General features: G+C 41.2%; 1 protein-coding gene across 2 annotated transcripts; it reads right to left on the bottom strand.

Moving 5' to 3' along the window:
• Positions 1-1,059: 1,059 nt before the first annotated feature.
• CDK5RAP3 (CDK5 regulatory subunit associated protein 3) lies at positions 1,060-23,650 on the bottom strand. Of its 2 annotated transcripts, XM_063300796.1 has the most exons (14): positions 23,441-23,650; positions 21,958-22,003; positions 21,689-21,820; positions 21,421-21,521; positions 17,447-17,495; positions 12,510-12,688; positions 11,882-12,018; positions 11,078-11,222; positions 9,515-9,637; positions 8,596-8,662; positions 6,581-6,669; positions 5,177-5,382; positions 3,663-3,834; positions 1,060-1,384 (listed from the first exon to the last, which is right to left on the bottom strand). In XM_063300796.1, exons 1-14 carry the CDS (start codon positions 23,633-23,635, stop codon positions 1,319-1,321), a joined length of 1,707 nt encoding a protein of 568 aa, XP_063156866.1. In that variant the 5' UTR covers positions 23,636-23,650; the 3' UTR covers positions 1,060-1,318. The 2 variants fall into 2 exon arrangements, with proteins under 2 accessions (XP_063156866.1, XP_063156867.1); XM_063300797.1 differs by lacking the exon at positions 21,689-21,820.
• Between the last annotated feature and the right edge of the window lie 575 nt (positions 23,651-24,225).

Genomic DNA, 24,225 nt, shown 5'->3' with positions numbered 1-24,225 from the left:
CCACCCCTACCAAATAAGAGGGAAAAAGGGGTGGTACTGGTACTCTTCTCCTATCATCTGCCAGGAGAAGAGACAATGGGCACAGATTTGAGGCCACTCACACAGCTACTTGCTGGCACCACAGCTACTTGCTGGCATCCACAGCTTAGGGATGACTTGATTTAGCCTCTTCTAGGATGCCAACTTTGAGTGGAAGGGAGGGAAGGGCTGATTCACTATGTGTCTGGCTACTGTACCATTTAGTTATCATTCAAAGCTGAATCACAGATGGACAACACGGAAATGGGAGGCTTAAGAGAAATACATCCATTGATCTCCCTCTCTGATGCAAATATTTCAGAGAAAAAGCAGGAATAGAAGGAATGCAACTAGGGCTTCTCTTGTCCCACAGTTTAGGGCAGACTCTGTATTCCAGGTGCATTATGTATGAACAGGTGCTATTTGGAGTTAGGTGTGCACCCAGAAACATGAAGTATAAAATGCAGCAAATCAAACTGGCCATGTAAAAGGTTTGCTTCCTAGGCAGAAGTGGAAGTCTCTTGAAAAGTGGACGTGGCTTGCATAGTAGCCAGAATCTTTTCCACAGTCAAAACCGGAACCATAAAATTAGAAGTTACAGCTGAAAGCAGGCTGAATCCAAGCTCCTTCATACCTTCTGTGAAGCCACTGAAATAAGTGGCAGATCCGTTAGTTATAACAGTGTAGAGGACAATGACAGTAGCATTACTAGCAGATGTTTCTTCCTTAGGAAGGCTGCAAGTTGAATAAGTATCACACAGATAGAGACAGGCAGACTTATTTCCTCGAGATATTATGCAAGAGAAATAGCAGATGACTCAATAAACATGGGTACAGCATTCCCCCTTGGTTCTTTGGTCAGGCCAAAACTAATCACTCACCGGCATTCACAGAATATTCCCCGCTACCAAGTAGCGGGTGGAGAGAATTTCCTCAGGAAGCAGGGAAAAATTAAAGATGCGATTAGTACTCCAGAGAAACAACAAGAGGGAGCCCCTTTTTGCCTGCCTCAACCAAAGGATATGTATGATGAACAAGGAATTTAGCATGGCAGCAGCAGCTTTATTGACCCATCAGAAATCTATTAAGAAGTGCTTACAGCTCATGCAGAATGGGATCACAGGATCTTTTCCACTAGCGGTCCCAAACTCCTGGAGCTTGGCCAGTGGCAACCCTTGTCCTTGGTTCTTACTCTCTTTAATAGTACTCCTTTTTCCTCACTTTTCCTTCTTCTGGCTGAGGAGATGGTTAACACTTTGCTGCTCGAAAGGCTGTCTCTGGCATGTTTGAGGGGGAGGAATCAAAGGGAGGCACCCATCAAGTTTACAGGCCGGCCGCTATACCTCTTAGAGATGTCGGCTTCTATCTGAAACACAGAATGTTTACTGTCAGGTCTATTCGGAATCCAAACAACAAAGGCTTCTACCACTTATGATCTATAAATATCCTACTTTTCAAAAAATGCAAATTGTATACTTATTTTTACTGAACTAAACAAGGCCAATCCTTCATAAAATTATGGCAGCCATAATGAGATTAGTGAAGTAGCGCAAGTTTTCTTTCACCAATCATCACCTTTTAGTCTCTAACTTGTATGTTCCACCCTTGCTTTCAACCATGCAACATTTTTCTGTAGCAGTTCCCATTGTCTGCACTGAATCCTGCCCTATGTTGCTCTAAACCAGAGGTCTCAAACTCAAATAATCATAAGAGCCATATGAGATTTGGCAAGCAGAGCTAAATGGAAGATGGGCTTCAGAATCGGAACAGAGCTGCCTGCAGTTGCACAATCCTGGAAAACAACATGGCTGCTTTAATGGGTCTCAAAGAGGCACTGCCTTAACACTCCCACACGTTCTGATTCACCTCTTATGAATCAAATCCAAACACTGCACAGCCCTAATGGCCACCATAATCCTACATATATTAATAATTATCTTCAGCAATAATGGACAAGTTTGCATAACCAAAATCAGCAAAATCTATACAGAGAAGGGAAATATTAGCAGACTTAGTGGAGTCTTGAATATTGCCATAATTAAAATACTTATATGTTCAGTAAAAACTCAGGAAGGGGGAAAAAGCAACATAAGAATGAATATCCAAATGACAACTTACAAACTCTTATTTTTGTGGAAAATGGATTAGTACAAGTATACATCAGTAACTCTCAGACATGCTACTAATGTAAACGTTTATCATTTCAAGTTTGTATATTAAATAGGCCCAGAAGAGGCTGGTCAGTGTGATGATTTAAATTGTTCACTGCAGTACAAGCATTCATTTGTAGTTTCTGAAAATCTTAGCCTTGATATTTAATAAATAAGGTGAGCTTCTAGCTATTGTGGCTTGGAACGTAAGGTTGAAAATGTATGGATAATATCTGCTTAACGTCTCAGAAGTTGAGTATTTACCTTTATCAGTAATTTATTAAGGTTTTGTAATGTCAGTACTGGTGTGGCTCCCTTTTTGTGTATACTGTTGTGACATCAACAATTTGAATAGGACTTTTTTCTTCCCCAGGGACTAACTGAAGCAGAATGAATTGTGTAACATAAAATACTGTGCACACTTATAGCAGTATTACAGGGATACACATGGCACTCATGGTGCAGTTTTATAGTGGTCAGTATTCCCACTTTGATTTCAGACCACACTATTTCGTTTCCTTCTTTTTTCCCTCCAATCAGCCATCTCTAGCCACCGAGCAGATTTGATCCTCCTGGGAATACTTTGTTTACTCCTTATGTTGGGTTTTTCCCTAAGGCTATTCTTGTACTTCTGAAAGCCCAGGATTCTCCCAAGCCTGCATAATCTACCTCTTGCGCTTAGGTAGTGCTGTTTGGGCTGCACAGTTGGAGAACTGATTTCAGCCTAAGGATTTTCACTGTATCTTGTCTCCCAAAATTGTCCTTCCCCTCCTGAGAACTCTGCTGAAGGAAAAACAAACGTTTGCTACAGATGAGGGTCATGAAAATGTCTGGCAGAACTTGTGTGCAAAAGGGGAGATCAGAGGAGTAAATGAACATGTGGTCTTGCAGCCTGCCATCAATTCCTTAACCATGATTAAATACATTTTCTCCAGAGGCAACAGCAGTTGCTCAGAGGGGGTCAATCTTCAGTAATAAATATGTACATAAATAAACGAATAAATTATGAAGGGAAGGAGGATTAAGGTATCCTAATTCAAATTAACCCAGTTAATTTCTTCAGAGAAAAAGAAATAAAAAACTATTTTAATTTTCTTAATGTCATTTCATCCCAATTATTTCGTCTTTTAGATTTAAGGCAAAACTGCCCTCAGACTGATATTACACTTCCCAGATTCTTAGCTTCACATTTACTGACTTGCTAGTCTAACACTAGCATCCCCAATTATTGCATTCCAAACTTCTGTTCTTCATGGCCTAACAGAACACCTTTTGTTTGCAGAGCTTTCCTGAAAATGTCATGTGATGTTGATTTATATTTTCTTTCACATTTCTCATGGGTATTACGCCACAGGAGGAAGATGCAATTTATGGCAGAAATGTAAGATACGCTGAGTCAAGAAATAAGCCATATGCTGGAGTACACACAAAATACGAACTATCTAAAGATCTTAACACTTGAAAGACTGGGCAAGTGACTTCCTTGGTACTCACCAGTTTCTGCAAATCTCTGGTTTTCTCCACAAGCAAGTCAAGCTTTGGTTCCAGGTTAGCCTGCTCTTCCAATGCCTCCTTCTGCTTCTGCACCATCACCTCCTTCTTCAGGAGCAATAGATCTGCTTGCTTCAATTTTTGGTGGAGGAGCTCAGTCACACGGTCCACATACCTGAACCATAAGGGCATCCATGTAATACCTACAAACCAATTCTTATCTGCTGTATCCCTAACCACTTATACAATGAAATGCCAATTTAACAGACCCTTATTTAGCAGACTTTGGATTCAGTGGACCAAATGTCTGTCCTGACATCATCCAGATTACAGACAACTTTTAATCTGAAATGGTCTGAATAAAGCAGTTAAATTTACACTATTTTTATATTAATACAATATTCACATGATGATATTACATATATAACATACAATAATGCAGCTGACACAGTGTGCAATTAATGGACATTTGGGAGTAGTAGACAACCCCCCTCCCAATGAAATCAAGGTTCCATTGTATCATTCTGGTATCTCATAATCATAGCATTAGACAAGACCGGCTGATCTGTCCCACAATAAGACTCTCTATCACTAGTAATTAAAGCATTCAGTTTAACTGTGGGAACCATATCATGTTTTTGTTTTCTTCCATAGAAGCTGCGAAAATAAATAATTTGATAGCTGAAAAAAAGGCAGGAGATGGCCTTAGAAGTGAACTACTCTGGAATAATCTCTTTTGAAGACAAAGTAGCTATGGGAGCATAAGAGGAGGAGAAGGACAGGAGATGCATTAAATGTTTGGCTTAGTATTTGAAATGGAGTCACATGTTTTAATCTATTGATTGAGGTAATCCAGTTAACTAATAGCTTGACCTTAAAAATGTTTACACCAAAATGAGATCTACTTGGTTCAACAGAACGAATTTCTAGCCAAGTATATTTTAATGCTGAATAACTGGCAGCACAGGTTGCTTCCAGTTTGTGACTTGGCACAGGCTCCAGATGCAGGCAGCTCTCCCAAGAAAAAGAGAGTACATATGGTGAAAGGATTGTCGCACATGTACTGCGGTTTGTTATCTCAAACAAAACACACAGCAATGCACACAACTAGAAGATTGCGGCCGACTGTTTACTAATGCTTTATTTGTCTAAGTGGCACTTTGGTGTTCCACACCCACCAGAAAAAAATCCCCCTGCCATAAAGAGGACATTAAAAAATCTAAGTCTGAAGCATTAAGCCATGTAAGTCACAACTCAGCTCCATAACACAGGACTCTTCTAAGTACCCTTGTATGCTTTTCCAATAATATCAATGGATACTAGAAAGTTGTTTTTTTCCCTCCTATCAGAACAATAATTCTCCAGAAATCCAAATTTCAGATTCTAGAAATCTCTGATCTGCAATAATCCATTATGTCAACTCAAGTTTAACTGAGAGAATATTAATTTGGCCAAGCGCAGTTAACTAATACCAACCATTATCATCAGGACTGGAGAGAAAACATTAGTTTACCCACCTTGGAGAGGCAAGGATCATAAAAAGATGTTGCATTCTCAGGTTGGTTAGCCGTCCTATAAGATTCTGGATGTCCGCCATCATGGCTTCTAACTTCTCTTTGGTCTGGTCTTGCAAGATAGGTGGTGCTCGTTGGAACTGACTCACAGATAGGATATCTGCCTCCTCACTCATCTCAGCAATGCGCTGGGAAAGGAAGATCTCCAGCTGGGGAAAGCAAAAGAGAAGCAGGAAATTAAAAATGACACTGCCACTATAAGGAGCTTCTCACATTTGGTTCAGTACTCAGAAATAGGGGCACACAGTGTGACTGAGGTGGACAGAAGTGGAGGATGACACTCTCTTTCACTGCTGTCCCCATTTCTTTCCCCGTCTCTGGAGGTGGCAAGGGCAGAGAAAGAATGCTCTTGCCAGATGTTAGAACTGATGGTCTCCAAGGACATCTGATATTAAGCAAACATGTGGCTTGCCTTAAGTGGCCACCCCCAAATCATGTTCTATGAGGGTGGGCATTGCTTTGTTCAAAAGAATTGAACCACTGCAGACACCCTCACAAAGACTGATGGGAAAAGGAAAAGGTAAAGGTGAACCTTTAATTTTGTCAGTCTGCCTATTGGCAAACTGGGAATTTAACTGAGATGTCAAGTACCTGACTGCATGTTCAAATCAATTCATTTGGACTTTAAAAGTCAAGATTTTATGCATGGATTCCCAAGGCCTCATTTACACTGACTGGCAGGTAAAAACATATCTCAGCTGTTTTTGTATATGTCACTGTAGGTCGAAACACAAATGCTCTTCTGCATTAGGTGAAACACAGGTCTTCACTTCAGTGACAACTACAGCCACATTTAAAACAAGAAAAAACAAAAACAAAATGAAACAAAAATGAAAGGATTTTTCAGCGGCTAACACAGAAGGAATTGGGAAACAGGATTTCTGAATTTCCTTCAAAACTCTGAACCAAAGGGGACCTTCATGCTCCGTGCTTTACCCAAGGATCAACAACATTTTCAGATATCCTCAGCTATTGTGCAACATCACACAGTGCATCAAAATATCACAACGGGTGACATCTTGCAAGAAATCAGCCCCCTGGCTTTTCATAACTTACGTGGTCTTTTTGGAAATCCAGTGAGATATTGTATGAAAACCATAGATTTCACTGGATTTGGACATATTGTGAGATTGCAGCTACTTTTAAAAAAATTAATTGGGGGTCTCAGAAATACTATCTTGGGGCATCTTGGACATCACATATGTTATCTTGAAAGGCAAGGAAGTCTAAGAAACTGACAGAGTGAACTTCTCAGATCTCTGCCGATGGAAAAGAAAAGCACAGAATGATTTTAGGGCATTAGAAGAACGGAGACAAAAGGATTAAAGTAAAAGTAGCAACCATCACCTCCATGAGCTCATCAATGAACTGATTACGGGTCTCTGGTGTTTCCAGAAGGGTGAGAGCATCAGGACCTTGTGCAACTCCCTCAGGGGCTAGAGAGGAATAACAGGGGACACGGGTAAAAGAGAAAAACACCATTTGGGGTTTTTTTTACAAAATTCTAAAAGCTATGAGGCAAAGGCTTAGTTTCCTTATCTTTCAACTTTCCCACAATCAAACAAATCCAGAAGGAATTCATTCTAAAAGGCTCTGAATAACTTCAGTATTCTACCTGGCTCCATGCCTCTATATTGTCAATGGAAGTAGCAGACAGGAAGTGCTGTACAAAGATGGGAGTTAATATGAGCACAGAATTATTCTGTCTGAGCTTACTGGTATATATAAAACCAAGTGTCTAACTCCCATGAGAGTAAGCCCTAACTTATACATCTGCTTAAAGACTCTAGTGAATATCAGAAACCACAATGGTAAGAGTCAGTGGATTATGAAGCTTTTCCCATTCTCATTAGCAAAGAGAAATGCAGCAAACACATAACATTTGCTTAATTCTGTATCATAAGGGTTACAGATTCCAGCTTTTCTTGGTGTGGGGCCTGAATTAACAATTCCCAATTTTAATATTGTGTATTCTTTAAGGAACACAATTTCAGATTATCATAAAGAGAATGCACAAGGAAATCCAATTTCTACATAGTAACTGGGAAGGATTTTGTACAGATTTGAGATTTTCTCTGCAAGCTGTTATTAACTCAGATAGAAACGTACATAAATACCTTTCGCAATGGGTATGAGAGCTGATACCAATAGGGTATCTGTTGTCATTTCCAACCTACAGAGCTTTTCTCCCTCCCTCCCTCCCTCCCATGTTGCCTATGTCAGGGGTCCATCTGCGAAATTCTGGCCTAGAAAAACAGAAAGTGTTCCATTCTCAGAGTGTGAGAAAAAGCTGATGCCAACTCAGCTTGGCTCCAAGTAGTAGGCTTGGGCATCTCTTCCACATTTTCTTTGGGGAAAGCCAGTATCTTAATAAAAAGTTATGCATTTTTTGGCAAGTCTTCTGTGACTGCAAATTAGCTAGTATAAGGAACATTGACCCCTATTTGATTTCTTGGTTTCAAATGACGTTTTGAATTCATTTGAATTCAAATTTATTTCTCAGGCTGCTGTCTTAAGAGGCAAATTAGCAGCCCAACAGAAAATCAATCTACATATGACTGGGAACCTACCCTGTTCTTACTGAATCAGCAGTCTCCACATGCTGCCCTTCAGATGTGTTGGACTCTGAATCTATCATCCCCAGCCACCACAGTCAAAGGCAAGTAGAATTATATCATAGCCCCGTATACTATGAGTGATGGCTTCCATGTAATAAATCCAGCATTGAAACAAGCAGCCCCCAAACAACTCCATTTCCTTAAAAAAATAGATGTTTCTAGCTCATACGTTGGCAACAGAAAATCCACTTTTGATGAGTCAAGGTGCTACCACCTGCAATTTCAAAGCCACTAGCAAGAATCCTAGTGCTGACAGTTTCATTTATGCATCACCAATGGACAAAGCAAGGAATGACCAACACAACTTGAAAGGAAACAGGAGAAATCCAAAAAGGGAGTAATATCAAATACAGCCTGATCTCTGGATAGGGATCCCACTATAGGAACAAGAATCACATATCCAACACCGCCCTCTGGTGTCTAATTTCTCCACCTCTCTTTCAAATCAGGCCATTGTTAATTTGACCTGGAGTAAAACTTCATGGTATATTTGCTGGAATAGTTTTTCTGTGAAAGCCGAAGTGCCTCAAGAAAGGACAAATTGTTCAAGGAAGCAGCTCTAAATCCCCCCCATGTCTGCCAATTCTCACTTCAAATGCCCGGGGTTTTGAACTATTTTTTCCTCATTGAGGCCAATTCTGGCCGGGGGAAGACTTTTTCAGCTTATTCCCCAATGAGTTTCACTCCAGCTCATACTGTGAACACATATTGCTCTCCTCCTGGCAGTGGCGAAACAGCACTTACCCTCACTTACGATTTGAGCCACATCATCCTTCCTGTCTCCCCAGTCAATGCCTGAAGAGCTGCTCTCCTATGGGAAGGAAGGCATAGACTATTTCAGTGGACTGGGGTCTGCAAAGATGGCAGAAGCAGGTGATGGTGACATGTGGCAACAATACACAAGGCTAACAGATTCATAATCCAAAATGTTAGTTAACGTTCCATGCACATTAGTGTATGGATTCATACACTGTCTTTAGTTATAAAGTGCATGAAATGTGGGCTGGTTCACACATAATAACAAGGCCTATTGGGATCATTTATATTTCACTAAACAAGAAGTGTGAACTTAGTTCAACGAAGAAATGATGGTTTGTTTTTGGCAACAAACCACTTGAAATCTATTGTCTTTTATCAGTTTACAAATCTTGATCCAATTTTAAATATGGCTTATGTTTGTTACATTCTGGCTTAATTCTGGCTTGTTTTTATATTTCACCCATTTCTTCTGGGTCCCAGCAAAAGAAATTGAGTAAATATATTGGTAGTCACAATTAATTTGACTGTCCCAAAGGATATTTTCAGCTTGTTTAAAAAACATGTTTAAAATAAATCCCAGCCTAGTGTTATATTTGAATACACTCCCTCTTAAAATTGTCTGGCTATGAACCAACAGCACTCACGTATAATGCAAAGTCAGCACATTTTGACATATTTTTCAGATTTAGTGTACTATGTGAACCCAGCTATGGTTTATTACTAAGTGTGGGACAGTATGTCCAGGCAGTGGTTTATTCAGTGAGCCGTGATTAAGCAAACTATGACTTAGCTTGATGAATGAACCAGATGAGAACCCTTTTTTATTAAACCAAGAGATTCCACAAAGGAAAGTTGCACATATACCAACTGAATATACAAGCAGGCAGATATGGAAGACACCCACTTGAACTTCTGGCTCCAAAGAAATTCCCCAATCTATTTCCTCACTTGCTCCTTCAACTGAGATACCATAATCAGTTGCCTCAGAGAAAGATGCCGACTCTGTTCTGAAGTCACCCCAGTCAATCTGCAATGAGAAAACAAAGCACAGGCCCCCTAACTAAGTAATTCTGGAGATATCACATGACTTTAAGGTATTTTTTTCCCTTTCAAATCAATTCTCATGTTTTAAACTCTTACGTGTCTTCTATTTTTACAGTTACATGGTCATGAATTTCATGCTTTCTTATGGTTGGTTGTTTAAAGAATATGAAAGTACAAAATACATTCCCTTAACATTTGAAAACTTGAGACCTTCTGCACTGACCACTTAGAATGTTGATTATTTGGGCACCTATCTGGCCAATAAAATGAGACAAATTTCAGATATATGAGGACAATGTGGGAGTATTTTAGGATAATTATTTCTACAGATGCTGCATTTCTGTCACAGTAAGGACTCTTCTTTGTAAAATACCTTCCCCTTAGAGATTAAACTCTGTACCAACTTTATTACAATTCTGGCACATATTTTTATTCACTTCAGCATCTGATACCTCATGATGGTAATCCTCTGTTAGTCATAACTACTGATTTATATTGTTTGTGTATTTTAATATATTTTAATCTCTCTAATGCTTTATGAGTTTTATGACATTTTAAATTATGTAACAGTTAGTATAAATACCTTTTTTTTGTACAAAAATGTTTTAATATTTAATAGTGCCTGGAATTGTACGGCTGGCCATATCATATATAACCGTGGCTGGGATGAAGTCCTGCATTTTCCTTCTTTTCTCCATTAGTGGATGTATATAAATCAATACAAATGTGCAAAAGTTTCCATTTATATTTCATCCAAGCATAGATCTGAAACATGCAGGCATTACGGGATGGGGAGACCAGGAATAAAGGGCAGGTCAGCAGAGATCGCAGCTAAAGGGGCAGAGGGAGAATTGGAAGATGGGAGTTGGGGCAGCCAATGGGGCATGCAACATCTGACTTCAAGTGCTGGGGTGGGGGGGGCAGACAAGGGCCCTGTGGAGGAGAGGGGGGGGGGCGAGGTGTACCAGCTTTCTTCTACTCAACTCTAAGACCCTTCCGGATTTGTCATCACCAAAGCCCAGAACAACAAAGATGTGTCAGGTTTAAGTTTGGCCAGACTGCCACCCCGCTCAGAATGGTCTGGCCAAACTTCTGAGCCCCATTACATTTATTCTGTCCTATGGACAGACCCCCTTTTCATATTTATTTATTTTATTTATCAAATTTGTCACCGCCCATCCCCTCTCACCAGGGGGACTTGCAGGCACACCCCCACAAATCATACACTGTATTTAGTGAAAAGGAAGAGAACCTTGCATTTGAGATAGACCCTCAAAATGGAACAGAAAATAATTGTATGTTTCCATTACCGTATTCTTAGAGAATCTAAGATAAGGCTCTTGAAAGAGAAAAAAAACAGTCCTTTTTCTCAGATAGATTCAATATATTCTGTTGTACCCCTTTGGGTCCCCTTCAGACGTACCGCCTCCTCATTGACTGTTTCCTTCCCTTCCTCTGTCTTTGGCCGTTCCACCAATACTGGTTTGACTCCTCGCCTCCACTCGTACACAGTGGTGTTGCTCTGAGCCTGCACATGTCTCAGCAATGGGACTACTTGTTCTGTAGAACTAGAATGCACCAAAGAAGCCTCAGAATGCACTTTGTTGCAGTTTGTAGAAGCAAAGACGATCTGCACCCTCTTGGAAATATATCTAAGTTTACAAACTGAAAGTAGCTGTAAAAAGAATTGGTGGGGGGGGAGGGGGGCTTGCAAACTTCATTCCAGGATCTTTAACTGGGTTCAAATAAATGGAGCAGCACAATCTCTTTAAGGAAAAAAAACCTCCAACTAATCCATATTTATCCATCTAGTTAGTAATATGTCAACCCATGTCAGCATCTCCCAGGGTTTCAGACAAGGGCTTTTCTAGCCCAACTTGAAGATGCACATATTCTTCTTCTGAGATATGGCTTCTCTCTTCAACCACATACATCACATCATACAACCTGACCTATTTGCGTTGGACCATTTGGCTACCTAAACCTATGTGGTCTTTTCTAGCCAGCAGTGGCTCTAGATAAGGATCTTTTGCAGTTCTCTTAATTCAGGTTACTTTTCACATGGAGACTGTAAAAACAGTACTTCCCACCTTTGGCATATGAACTCCATGTTGCAGCACAAAGCTACTGTCCCTCTCCAGTTGCATCAGCAGATTTTAAATAGTGGGGAGGAATATATACACCCCCAAAATTAATTCTAGACCATTTTTAGCTTACAAGCACCTACCCATCACACACAAATTGCACACAAGCTTGGTACAGGTCGATGGCTTCCAAAAGTCCCTTGGCACCAGCTCCAATCTCATCCAGTTGTGATGGCAAGTCTTTCACTAAGGCCAGGAGCTCCCGGCGTATATCGTCCCCCTGGGAAGGGAGAAATGGAACACATAAGAATGAATGCACAATGTTCAGGAGAAGGTCTGCCAAGACCTTGCAGGTTTAGGAGCTTAATTTTGAAGCTGTGTGTGATTAACCCCCTGACCATTATTCTCTGGAGAGGGATAAATGCAATGCATGAACTTTCCTTCATTATCTCTGATTTTTTATGGGAAGGGCACCTGAAGAAAGGTGACTGTGTGATCATGGCACATGTGTCTGCAGTGAGTTCTGAGTTTCCAATCAGTCCCATATTCTAAGTATAATTTACTTATTTTTTAAACTGTAATCTGTCCCACCTTCAACACACCTAGATGCATCACAAATCCCAGAAGATGCAATCAAATGAAAAAATCCATCAAGAGCCATTTTTCTCTACTGCAGAAAAACAACCACAAGATTAGCTGAGGTGGGGACACTTCCAGGATCTTAAACAGCCTCCGCCTTCTGCCAAAATGTTCAAGGGAGACTATTTGTACCGCAATTCCGTACTGCTTGCAGGAGCTGCAGAAGCGCTCCCTCATCTCGGCAGCTGCCAGCTGACACTCCTCCTCCTTACGGCTGTATTCTTGCTGCAGTTGCTGGCATTTGCTGATCTGCTTCTTGAGGGAGGGGATCTCATAGCTGACATTTCGCACCAGAAGGCTGGCCAGTTCCACTGCAGGAGAAAAGAAACAGGAGTGGGGCTGTGTGTTTTACCTTGTTTCTGCGTCTGAGCAAAGGCCTCATGACGTTGTGGTAGACAAGCTGTACACACCCTTCAAAGCAATATACCATATGCAGGGATGGGCAACTTTTCATTGGCAAGGAAACATACTTGTGAAAAGCACAATGTTTTTCACCTGAGGGCCACAGCAGGTGGAGTGCAGACATACCATATTCACCAAAAAGGAAGACCACTCTGATGTTAAGACCACCACCACTCCAAAAAAGGAAGAGTGTAGGAAAAAAAAGATAAACAGGAAAAAGTGCAGGCCAATGCCCAGCTTCCCTACCCTGTCAAAGTTGGATTGCCAATGCTAAAGGGAACTAATAGTAGAGATTTCCTCTTTCTAATAAAAGTGTGCATTTGTATACAGATATTCATATATGCATGCGTGTACATGCCAAAAGTCACGTTCCAAAAAAGGGCAAAGCCAGACCAACCTGCACACGTACCTTCCCACGCACATGAATTAATAACTACCAATTAAAATTAATTGCCTATAAATAACATACTCCCTTTATAGAACTAACTGCTCTCCATCTGTATATCCCAACCTGCTCTCACAGTGCACTCACATAGCTATGCACAAGGACACCCCCTCCTTCTAGCATAAGGAGCAATAAAAGGAATGGATAGTCGCACCAAGACAGGAAAGAAAGAGGTTGTGGGAATGGAGATGAGGCAAGGGAAGCGTAACTGGACTGGGAGAAAGGAACAGGGAGAAAAGCCCTGTCTTGAATTTCTTTTGTACCATAAATTCAAATTCACAGCATAATCATTCCCTGCCAAGCAAGGACTGATCTTCAAGGGAGTCATGCTTTTCAGTACTGGTCACTTGAACCTCCTATCCACAACAGTCGGCTAATATAAGCAACTTTTTGCATATATCACTTAACACTAATATGGAAGTAGCCTTTTGGTAAGAGTCAATCATAGGCTGCTTTAACTTCCAGGACAAGGCGTACCGATGTCAGAGTAAGAATTGAGGTGGGATAATCTAAGTCTGCCTATCTTTTCTTCCAGGAGGAAACAAACTTGCCAATGAGAATTGGGGGGAGGGAGCTAGCCTTTCATAATGCCTAGTTTTAACCAACATCTTAAACGACAAATTCCCAACTATACCTCTAGAAAGGAAAAGTCACCTTCTAGACACAAGAGAGCATTTGATACATACCATGATACCCAAAGTATAGCTCTTGTAAATTTACACTGAGTTGTTTCTAAGGCTTTTAAGTCCTTGTACACACACAACTGTGTGCCATAAAGCAAAAAGCTCAGTACCTTGGCCTTCAAAGAGCTTTACTGCTGCAGGGAGAAAATTATTGCCTCTGCAAACTGCTGGACGTCTCTGAGGCTTGAATGATGATATATCATCATTCCTCATCCTATGGGGTGGATATATCATCATTCCTCATATGATCATACCTCACCCTACGGGGTGAGGTATCATCAATATGCAGATGATACCCAATTATACATCTCCATCCCGGGTGAAGTAAGTGATGCTGTGGCCACCCTTTCCGAGTGCCTGGGGGCTGTGGGGGCCTGGATGGGGGACAACAGGGTGCGGGAAGATGGAGTGGCTGTGGATTAATGGCTCCTCAATTTCTGGGAAATTGTCTTTAATTCTGGATGGGGTTGCACTGCCCCAAACAGACCCGGTGCGTAACTTGGGGGTCCTCCTGGAGTCACGGCTCCTGCTCGAAGAGCAGGTGGCAGCCGTGGCTAGGAAGGCCTTTCTGCAACTTCGTGTTGTGCGCCAGTTACGCCCCTTCCTGGAGCGAGAGTCCCTTCGAACGGTCACTCATGCCCTGGTTATCTCCCATATAGACTACTGCAATGCGCTCTACATGGGGCTATCCTTGAAGAGTATCCGGAAGCTACAGCTGGTGCAAAATGCAGCTGCGCAGGCGATCTTGGGTTTCCCAAGATCAGCACACGTCACTCCTTTGCTCTGCGAGCTGCATTGGTTGCCAGTATGCTTCCGGGTCCAATTCAAGGTGTTGGTTATCACCTTTAAAGCCCTGCATGGCACTGGTCCAGGTTACCTAAGGGACCGTCTCCTCCCCATCACATCAGCCCGTCCCACCCGTCGTGTAGAGAGGGCATGCTATGGACCCCGTCTGCAAGAGAATTCCATCTGGCGGGGTCCAGGAGGCAGGCCTTCTCTGCAATAGCACCTGCCCTTTGGAATATCCTTCCCCCGGAAGTGAGATTAGCTCCCTCCCTCCTGGACTTTAGGAAACAGCTAAAGACCTGGCTCTGTAATTATGCCTGGGGCGGGAGGGAGAGTAGCCATTTTGGGGGATGGTTAGTTTCTTAAAAGGACCCAGTTCTGCCTGCAAATCATAAAGAACTTTTAACCATCGAGGTTTTTATTATATTTATTCTATCTGTATTATAGGGTTTTATAGTTTTATATTTTTATCTATCTTTTATTGTAAACCGCCCAGAGTCCCTTTTGGGAGATGGGCGGTGATAAATTTGATTAATAAATAATAAATAAATAAATTTTGTTTGGTTCTTCCATATTAAGGAAGGTTGGAAGATAACTCCCAAATATTTGAATCTTTTACTCATTAAATACTGATACAATTATCTTCCAATTATGTTTACAATTATCCTTGGCAGCAGAATTGTGAACAACTTTTTTAGTTCTGGCATAATTAATGTCCAATTTTCCTTTGCTGCAATAAGCTGGTAGTGCTGGCAAACTCTGGCTTAGGCCTATCTGAGTCAGAAATAAAACAGCTGCATTATCAGGATATAAAAATACTGAAAGGGTTAGAAGTTGGTTTTTTGATAGTCTGTGTCAGTTTTTCTCAACCTTGGCAGCTTGAAGATGTGTGGACTTCAACTCCCAGAATCCCCCAGCCAGCCATACTGACTACCCATACTGGCTAGGGAATTCTGGAAGTTGAAGTCCACACATCTTCAAGCTGCCAAGGTTGAGAAACGCTGGTCTGTGTGATGGAATTAGTATAGCAATTAGTGCTAATTACTGTACTAATTAGTACAGTAATAAGGAGCAAGTATCCATCCTTATTTAAATTTTTTGGGATGAGTACTGGATTGGACAAGCTTCCAGGAGAGCCACATCTAATGGCAGCTGGGATATGTTTGAGGATTAGCTACTGGATTTGATGTCAAGAAATCTAAATTCCAAATTAATCCCTACTGGTGAATTTAACACCAGAATTATGCTCTTCACTCCTTCTATTATAATAAGTTGCCTCTCTTGATCAACCCATCCCTTAGGCAAAGACAATGAAATTAACAAAGAGTGGAATTTGGCCTAGATGACTGTGAAATTTGGCCTCCATATCTTAAATAGGTAGGTTGCTTGTGGTGCTGAAGGGGAACACGCAGAGCAAATCAGTGAGAAGAGGGCACAAAGGACTGACAGAGGGAAATGAATTTTCTATATATTTTATGCACCACCTCCATATCATGACTGAAACATCAACTACAACTTCCCATGTAGGGCTTACCATGTATAAAATCTTTTCATATTAATTAACACATGCCTCCAGCTACATTTGGTGTTGCTTAGAAAATCTCCAGCCTTTTTCAACTGCTACCCCACCAGAGGTATTGGAGCAGTACTCATAGTTCTCAATCAATATGGCTGAAGGCTGTTCCAGATGATCCAACATACCTAGGGAACACCACGTTGGGGAAAGCTTCCTCAGAAATCAAAAGAATCCATCTAACAGCGATGCAGCTAGGCTACTGAATAGTTCACTTAAGGAAGATATTCCCTATGGAGAAACCATCTTTCACATGTAAACTGCACAACTTGTAGAATCCCAGCCCCTGCCAGTATGACAAATGGTGAAGGAAGTTAAAACATGTAGTTCAGCGACATAAAGAATGCCACAGAATTGCCCTACTCCGATGCAGAACTTTAGCAATAAGAATCAGAGGCTTGAAGCTAAGGAAAATATTCTGGAGATATGCAGATTTACAACATTATAGAAATCCAGTTATCCCTATCAAAGATACATTCCTACTCTGGCTAGGGAACCCAAGGAAGCCACTTAGGACTGGTTACTAACAAAGCATATAAGACATGCAAACAGATCTCAAGCCTGGGAAATTTAGTGCAGGAAGTTTATAGGCTGAGTTAACAACACTCAAGAAAAAGCTATTGGTCCAGCATGGGTCTGTGATCCAGGGAAGCTTTCAATTAGGGTAGAAGGGTTCCTGCCTGCTGCTGACTCTAGAACAGCCTTGTCCAGTCTGGGCTCCTTCCAGACATGTGGATTCCCAATCCAGGGTAAACATGGGTGAGAATTTGGAGAGCTGAAGTCTAATAGCTGGCAGGCACCCAGACAGGGAAGGGCTGCTCTACAGCCCTTGCACCTTTCTGAAGCCTCAAACTCCTTTGTGCTCGGAGACTGCAGACAATAAGGAAAACCCTACTAAGGGAGAGGGTATATCTAGGCTAAGAAAGGACACCTTGGGTGCTGAAGGCTTTTCCTAAGTTGGAGTGATCTGGCTTATTCATAGTTTAAACCTTCTGATCTATGAAGATGCTTCTGGAAAGGGGAAATGTGATTTCCACTGCTGGTATGTGGTGGGACAAGCAGTGTAAACACTGAATTTATATAGCCCTAATTGCAGAATACTGTCCGGAGAAATAAGTCCTCTTAGTCTCATTATGAGAATTGTGTAGTGTTTCTTTGTGACACCGGGAGGCAGCCTTACCCAAGTAAGTGTTATCCTTTTCATACAGGGCTACAATTTCCTGCCAATCCTGTAAAAAAGCAACAGGAAAAAGAATGAGTGGAGGAGAACGCTGCTGGGCTAACCAGTCTGCAACACTTTTTCCAATCATTCCAAGGATCAGAATGCCATCTCTCAGAGATGAGGAGGTCTTGCACGTTACCTTTATTTTTAAAACTACAGAAACAAAAAAAGCAGAAGATGCTTAAATAGAAAATAAACCAGGAAGAAAAACTTAATTTACTGAATGAATAAATGAAAATCCATCAAAATTATTTTTATTATTATTATTTTTTATTTATCGTATTTCTTTACCGCCCACCTCGTACTGCGATGACTCTGGGGGTTTACAAGTAAAGTTAGACATAAAATATTAAAATATCATTAAAACAAATACAGTATAAAATACCAATACACATAAATATAAGAAATAGGAAATAGGAAGTCCAGGATGGTAGAATAACGGTATCACCACTGGCCCCCTCAAAGTGCCGACCACCCCCGTGATTGACTATCCCCCCTCCCTCCCCAGGCGAGGTGGCACCACCAGGTCTTGACCCCCTTTCGGAAGGCCGGGAGAAGCGGGGCCTGCCTTAGCTCTGGGGGTAACTTATTCCAGAGGGTGGGGGTCACAGCAGAGAAGGCCATCTTCCTGGACCCTGCCAACTGACAATCTCTCCTGGACTAGGATCCATAACATGCCCTCTCTGCCTGACTGGGTGGGACAAGTCGATGTAACGGGGATGACTTCTTAAAATTGTAAGAAGAAGATTGGGCTAGCCCTTCAAAGATTTCCCAGAGAAGCAATACTGAACCAAGCAATCACTGTTCCATCTCAGCAGGCTGAGACTCATCTGAACTACTTTACTTCCTCCTCTTCCAAGATCATTCAAATGTTTTAAGCTTGTCTGTTATCTATGGCACAGAGGGCACTACGCCAGTCCACATCCATCTCAGCGTAACTTGGTTATACACAGCACTCATCCATGATTCACCTAATAACGGTTTGTTGAACCAAACGTAGTGATCTGATTCACATACAAAGCTTAACTATAACCCATGTTTTACACACTATACTGACTGTATGTTCACACTATTCTACACAAAAACTATGTAACTGGGTGTGGGTTTTAGCCCCCCCCCCCCATTTAGAGGTGTGCCATCTTTAAGTCTGGTAGGAGTTACACTCTCCCAGTCAGAGATGGTGCACAATGTGGGGGTTCTCCTGGACTCACAGCTCCTGCCAAAAGAGCAGGTGGTAGTTGTGGCTAGAGGGCCTTCGCACAAATACACTTTGAGCACCAGTTGCGCTCTTTCTTGGTTGGGAGGTACTGCTCAGTCATTCATGCTTTGGTCACCTCTGGACTAGGCTAATGCTCTACATGGGGCTGCCATCGAAGAGCATTCAGAAGCTGCAGCTGGGCCAGAATGCAGTGGCACAGGCAATAGTGGGCACATTGCAGCATGCCCACATAACACCACTGTTGCATGAGCTGTAGTGGCTCCCAGTATGTTTCCAGGTGCAATTCAAGGTGTTGATCATCACCTTTAAAGCCTTACATGGTATGAGGCCAGGTTAACTGTGAGACTGCTTATCCCTAGTGGTTTATGCTTGTCCCACTAAATCTGGCAGGGTTGGCATGCTCCAAGTCCCCTTGGTGACACAGCATCATCTGATGGGGCCTTGCAAGCACGCCTTCTCTGTCACAGCACGTGCCTCATGGAACAGCCTCCCTGCAAAGCCACAGATGGCTCCAACCCTGTTGGCCTTTAGGAAAGCAGCGAAGACCTGGCTTTTTTCCCAGACACTGGGGCCAGGATATTGGTGGAGCCAAGACAGTATGGTTAATGAATAGATGCAAATTTTATTGGGGCCCCAGTGTTGTTTTCGTTTGTTTCAAATGTTCTTTTGTTCTAATTATATTGGGTTTCTTTCTCTTTTTCACCACCCAGAGTAGATGGGTAGCCATATAAGTTGGCTTTATGTTTATACAATGCAACAATGTTTATACAATACAAAAGTTCTCCACGCTGTGTTCTGAAAGGCAAGAGATTTAGGAGATGTCCAGTTTTGGTGTGCTATCTTCTGGGACAGTCTTCTACAGGGTGGTTCTATCTGGATTTACTGGATTACAATGCCTCTCATCTCCTATTCAGCATAACCAACATTTTTTCTGGAAGTGGGCAGGAACTTGGAAACTTGGTGTTCTTGATTCAACTGTTGGAAACCCAGGGATTAGTGAATTGCTCATTTATCGAGGGACCCTTTGGGAGGCTTCTTGTAGCCCCCAGCAATGCCTGAGATATGCCTGAAGCAGCCAGGGACAGGGGCTTTTGGGTGGTTGTGTCTAAGTAGTGCAATTTCCTTCTAATGGAAGCCTTTCTTATTTCATCATTAACAACTTTATAATCATCATGAAAAATGTAATTTTTAGGAAGGCCCTCACTGAATAACGTTACTTGCTGTTTAAATCAGTCACTGTTTTCTAACATTTTAAATATTTTTGATACTGTATGTTTTCTGCTTTTTCTTATGTTTCAGGTTATTGAGCAGGACAAACAACTCTTTCTGACCTCTGGGCCACACTTGGCCTTTGAGTGATATGCCAGATGCCACATGCTTAATAGCAATGTGTAGAGCCAGGATAAAAGCTAAATTTGATTTAATCTTAACTTAAATATAAATTTATTTATAATTAAATATAGTTTACACAATTACTCTCCTGTATTTAATAATTTGTCTCTTCTACTGCTTTAACCATTTTGTGACAATTTTTAAAAGTTTCCAGGGCCACGTCCAAGACTTTCAGGAACTGCAGTCCTGGGGCCCTGGTTGTACACCTATTTTGGATTTTACACTGTTATATTCATTACAAGCCCTTTAAACAGGATAAAACAGTTTTGGTCAATAGAATAAAAGAATTCTAAAAAGGAAGGAAGGAAAGAGAACAAACTGCTCTGGATCTTCACATGTAAATTCAGCATCAAATGTCAACATTTTCATGTTCACCCCACAATTTCTGTTTGCTAAGATCATCCAAGTCCTCAAATCTGTGCTTCACAGAACATCTATGCTAGCCTTGAGTTCCATTACACCAACCTAATATATGGATCTCAACTCTCCAGCTAGCGTGGCCATTCCTAGAACTGAATTTGAAGGCACCCAGGCTGAGGAAGATTGTTCTATGCTGTAATTTTTAGCAAAAGCCATATGCTGCAGGAAAGGCAACAACTCCGCCAAGGTTACTTATCAGTATAACCCACACAGTATTTTGTTTCTGATTGTCAACTATGGTGATCATTAAGTTTTATGGTGAGCAAAAACCTGGCTCCATTTACTGAGCCAAGGACAATTTATAAAGCAAAGACTATACAATATACTGTAATAGAGATAGATAGAAAGTAAATGTTGATCTTTTGGTAGCTTTCTGGGCAATCTGAAGTAGATCAGCAAAGATATCTGATTCCCAAATGTTTTACAATAGCAACCAACCAAGCAATAGCTCACATTTTACCTTAAAATCTACAGACTATGGACTCTATTCAGTTTGTTTAGTGATCACTCAGTTTTTTTATATAACTGAGCTCAAAATTCTTTAATTTGAAATTGGCTCTAATTAAATTTTCTCTCATATACATATGGACATCTTACAAGCTTCAAGTCTGCTATATTATACATTCATTAAAACGTAATGTGGAATGTTGGGTTTTTGCTTAGCATTTTGTCTTAGCTCACCCAATTGTGGGGTATGCAATAAGCCATGGCCCAAAACCCCACAGTGTGTGTGATGTGTGTGTGGTGAAGCCAACTGGTATCTTGTGTCTTAATACAATGAACTCTTAGAGGAGTGGAAAGGGCAACATCCAGCCCTTGGAAAAGGAATCATGCTAAATGTGGAGTTCATTGAGCAGCGTGGAATGCAACAGATGCTGTTCTTCTCCTCCGTTTCACTCACCTTCATTCGTTGAGAAGAATAGCGACCAAATATGTTTTTAGTAGAGGCTTCTGTCCTTTTGAGGATCTCCACAATTCTGAGGCAATGAAAATAGTGAATATCTGGAACCAGAGAAGAAGGACTGTGAGATTTTGATTAAGCCCATTTTGAATCTCTTCTAATTTTCCTTAAAAAAAATAAACAGCAAAAATCCCAAACACTAGGTAAACAAGACATCTAAATACAAGGTTAATTATACATTCATTTAACAGCTTCCCTAAATACTCACAGGAACCAGAAAGAAGACATTTGATCTCTTCATTTTCTGGCATGTCCTGGATAGCCAAAGAAATTTTTTCACGGATGCTGCGGACCTGAGCCTGCCATTTCAGGCTGCAGTGTCGCCTATCCACCAGCCAATCTTCGAAAAGAAAAAGTACACATCAAAACAAAAGCCAGAAAGAGTGCTTTCCTATCCCAAGTCATACTTATGCATGTAGCACTTTTAAAGCAGCCACCTGTTTCAACAGGACAAGTAAAGAAAACAAAGAGACCTACCAAGTAACTTGCTAGTCTGTATATCAATTGGCAAGTTCTGATAGTCCTGTTGAAGGAGAAACAAAGGTGAGAAGTCTCAAGGAGATTTAACTCAGTGAAATCACTATGTCAATGACATGTTAAACCCTCAACATATGAACCCACTGAAGACCTAGAGGACATAATATGTCCATTAATACTGGCAAATGAAATATCTATTAAAATACTAAAATATCGTATTGAACAAAAATGACCATTATATAGTTAATTCTTGCTCCAATTACAAGACAACAACTGGGTTCACATATCATACTATGCCATAGTTTCTTAGCAAGGTTGACTTGAATAGGTTACAATTAGTTGAGCTTACACATCATGCAAACCTGTATACCCTATGAGTTACAAAACATAATATTAAGGTGCTAAACCAAAACAACCTCATATAGTTTAACATGACATGTGAACTCTTTTGATGGTTAAAGAGCTTTCACTAAACATATAAAATCTGAAATATTTAAAACAGCACTTTGGTGGAGTTAAGTCATTGCAATAGGATGCAGGAAGTGAATTTAGCAAAATTGTGCCCAGCTCTTCAGTTCTGGGCTTAATTTGTCAAAATCAGCACCCTAAATTAGACCTCCAAAGTTTAGGTGACAGAAACATCTTCAGTTAGATAGGTGTATACATAGAGTAGACTTTTAGTATCTGGAAATTTGTATGTGCTAAGGGAAGCTGTAGCCACTACATATGTAGATTATGTCTTTCCTCCAAACGTGTCTTAGATTTCTTTGTGACCATGTTCACAACCTACACGCTACACCAGTGTTTCTCAACGTCAGCAACTTTTAAGATGTGTGGACTTCAACTGCCAGAATTCCCCAGCCAGAATTTCCTACCCAGCAATTCTGGAAGTTGAAGTCTACACTTCTTAAAAGTTCCTGAGGTTGAGAAACACTGTGCTACACAAAGGTTGTGAATCAAACCTTTAAGAGTACGCAGCTCCCAGGGTATAGTTTTTTTAAAATAAACAAATAAAAGCAAGATGTCTCTCTCACAGATTGGGAAATCCTGAGGAATAAAGGAAGACGGGTAACCTGGGCTAGAAATTTTAAAAGGTAAAATGGCTTGGAACAGAAATAGGAAAGGCTTTGAGGCCTCGATGTGGACAGTTCCTCCAGAGACCCCTGGCTGAAATCACAGGCAAGACTTCGTTTGAGCGACAGCCTACTTGAGACCCTCTGAAAGACTTGTTTTAAGAATCAATGTTTCCAAAAGTGTTAGATTCACTCCTGCTAATTGCATCCAGGGTGGTCACGAAGGTAGGATTAGAAGACTTAACGGAGGAAACTACGAGGCATTCATTTTTGAGATTAAATAGGGGGAGTTACAGTGTGCGTGCAAAACAGGGAGAGGAAATTTCATGCCTGGAAACAGAGATTACTCCCCAATAGCCAGAGTGCTGTCTCCTACCAATTCCCCTTTATCATTAAATGGTCTTTCCCACCTGCATGATTTCTATTGCGTCCGCCACCAAAAGGACTCGCTTCTCGTCGCGACGGTACTCTTCCGCCTCAACAGCCAATCGGCTCAGACGAAGGACAAAGTTCTTCCGCCGTAGCCAATAATGAACGCAAGTTCCAGTACGCGGAGCCCGCCCTCTGTGGGAAGTGAAATGAGGGAGCCACACAAGGCCACGCATCCTTTTTGTGATTGGCTAACAGAAACTCACTAATACCGTAATAGAGAAGGCGAAGCGGGGGGCAGAGGAAAGCAGTTAGGGATTGATACTGGTCGGCAGGTGGCGCTCAAAATTTGCGGCGAGGTTCAGATTTTTCGGAGAGGCTGCTTTTGTATGTGCGTATGGTGCACGTGCAAATTTGCACCTTAATGTAGATGAAGCGAAAATGCTAAACCGTTTCAGCTAAGGGCGCGATCAGTGATAAAAGGGTTGCATGCAGATGGAAAGTTTAAGTCAACCCGAAAATTCTCTAAGGTTAAACAATTACATTTTTTTTTCTAGAAATCCTGTCGGAGAATAGTATACAGAAATTCAACAAGTCGAGATAAAACGATAGTCGAACTCCTTCGTGTTGTATAGTATTCCAGCCCAAGGCCGCTCAGCTCATCAGCTATTTACTACTTGGATGCTGAGAAATGATAAGATAATGCGACTGCCTTTAAGCATCTATCTTTTTACAACTTCACAAAATTCCTACATTAAAAGATTACAGGAGTGTAAGGTCACATTGGAATATAGTTTCTAGTATTTTTCTTTTTCAAAATTAGCCA

The sequence above is a fragment of the Candoia aspera genome, chromosome 4 (genome assembly GCF_035149785.1).
Source record: "Candoia aspera isolate rCanAsp1 chromosome 4, rCanAsp1.hap2, whole genome shotgun sequence".
NCBI lineage: Eukaryota > Metazoa > Chordata > Lepidosauria > Squamata > Boidae > Candoia > Candoia aspera.
The sequence above is the reverse complement of the archived record's forward strand: the minus strand, read 5'-3'. Positions and strand labels throughout refer to the sequence as shown.

Coding starts and splice junctions, on each gene's coding strand:
- CDK5RAP3 (XM_063300796.1), bottom strand. CDS start 23,635: ATGCGTGGCCTTGTGTGGCTCCCTCATTTCACTTCCCACAGAGGGCGG. Junction 12,689..17,446: donor AAAGGATAACACTTACTTGG/GTAAGGCTGCCT, acceptor TTTCTCCTGCAG/TGGAACTGGCCAGCCTTCTG. Junction 5,383..6,580: donor TCATTGATGAGCTCATGGAG/GTGATGGTTGCT, acceptor TGCTTTCCCCAG/CTGGAGATCTTCCTTTCCCA.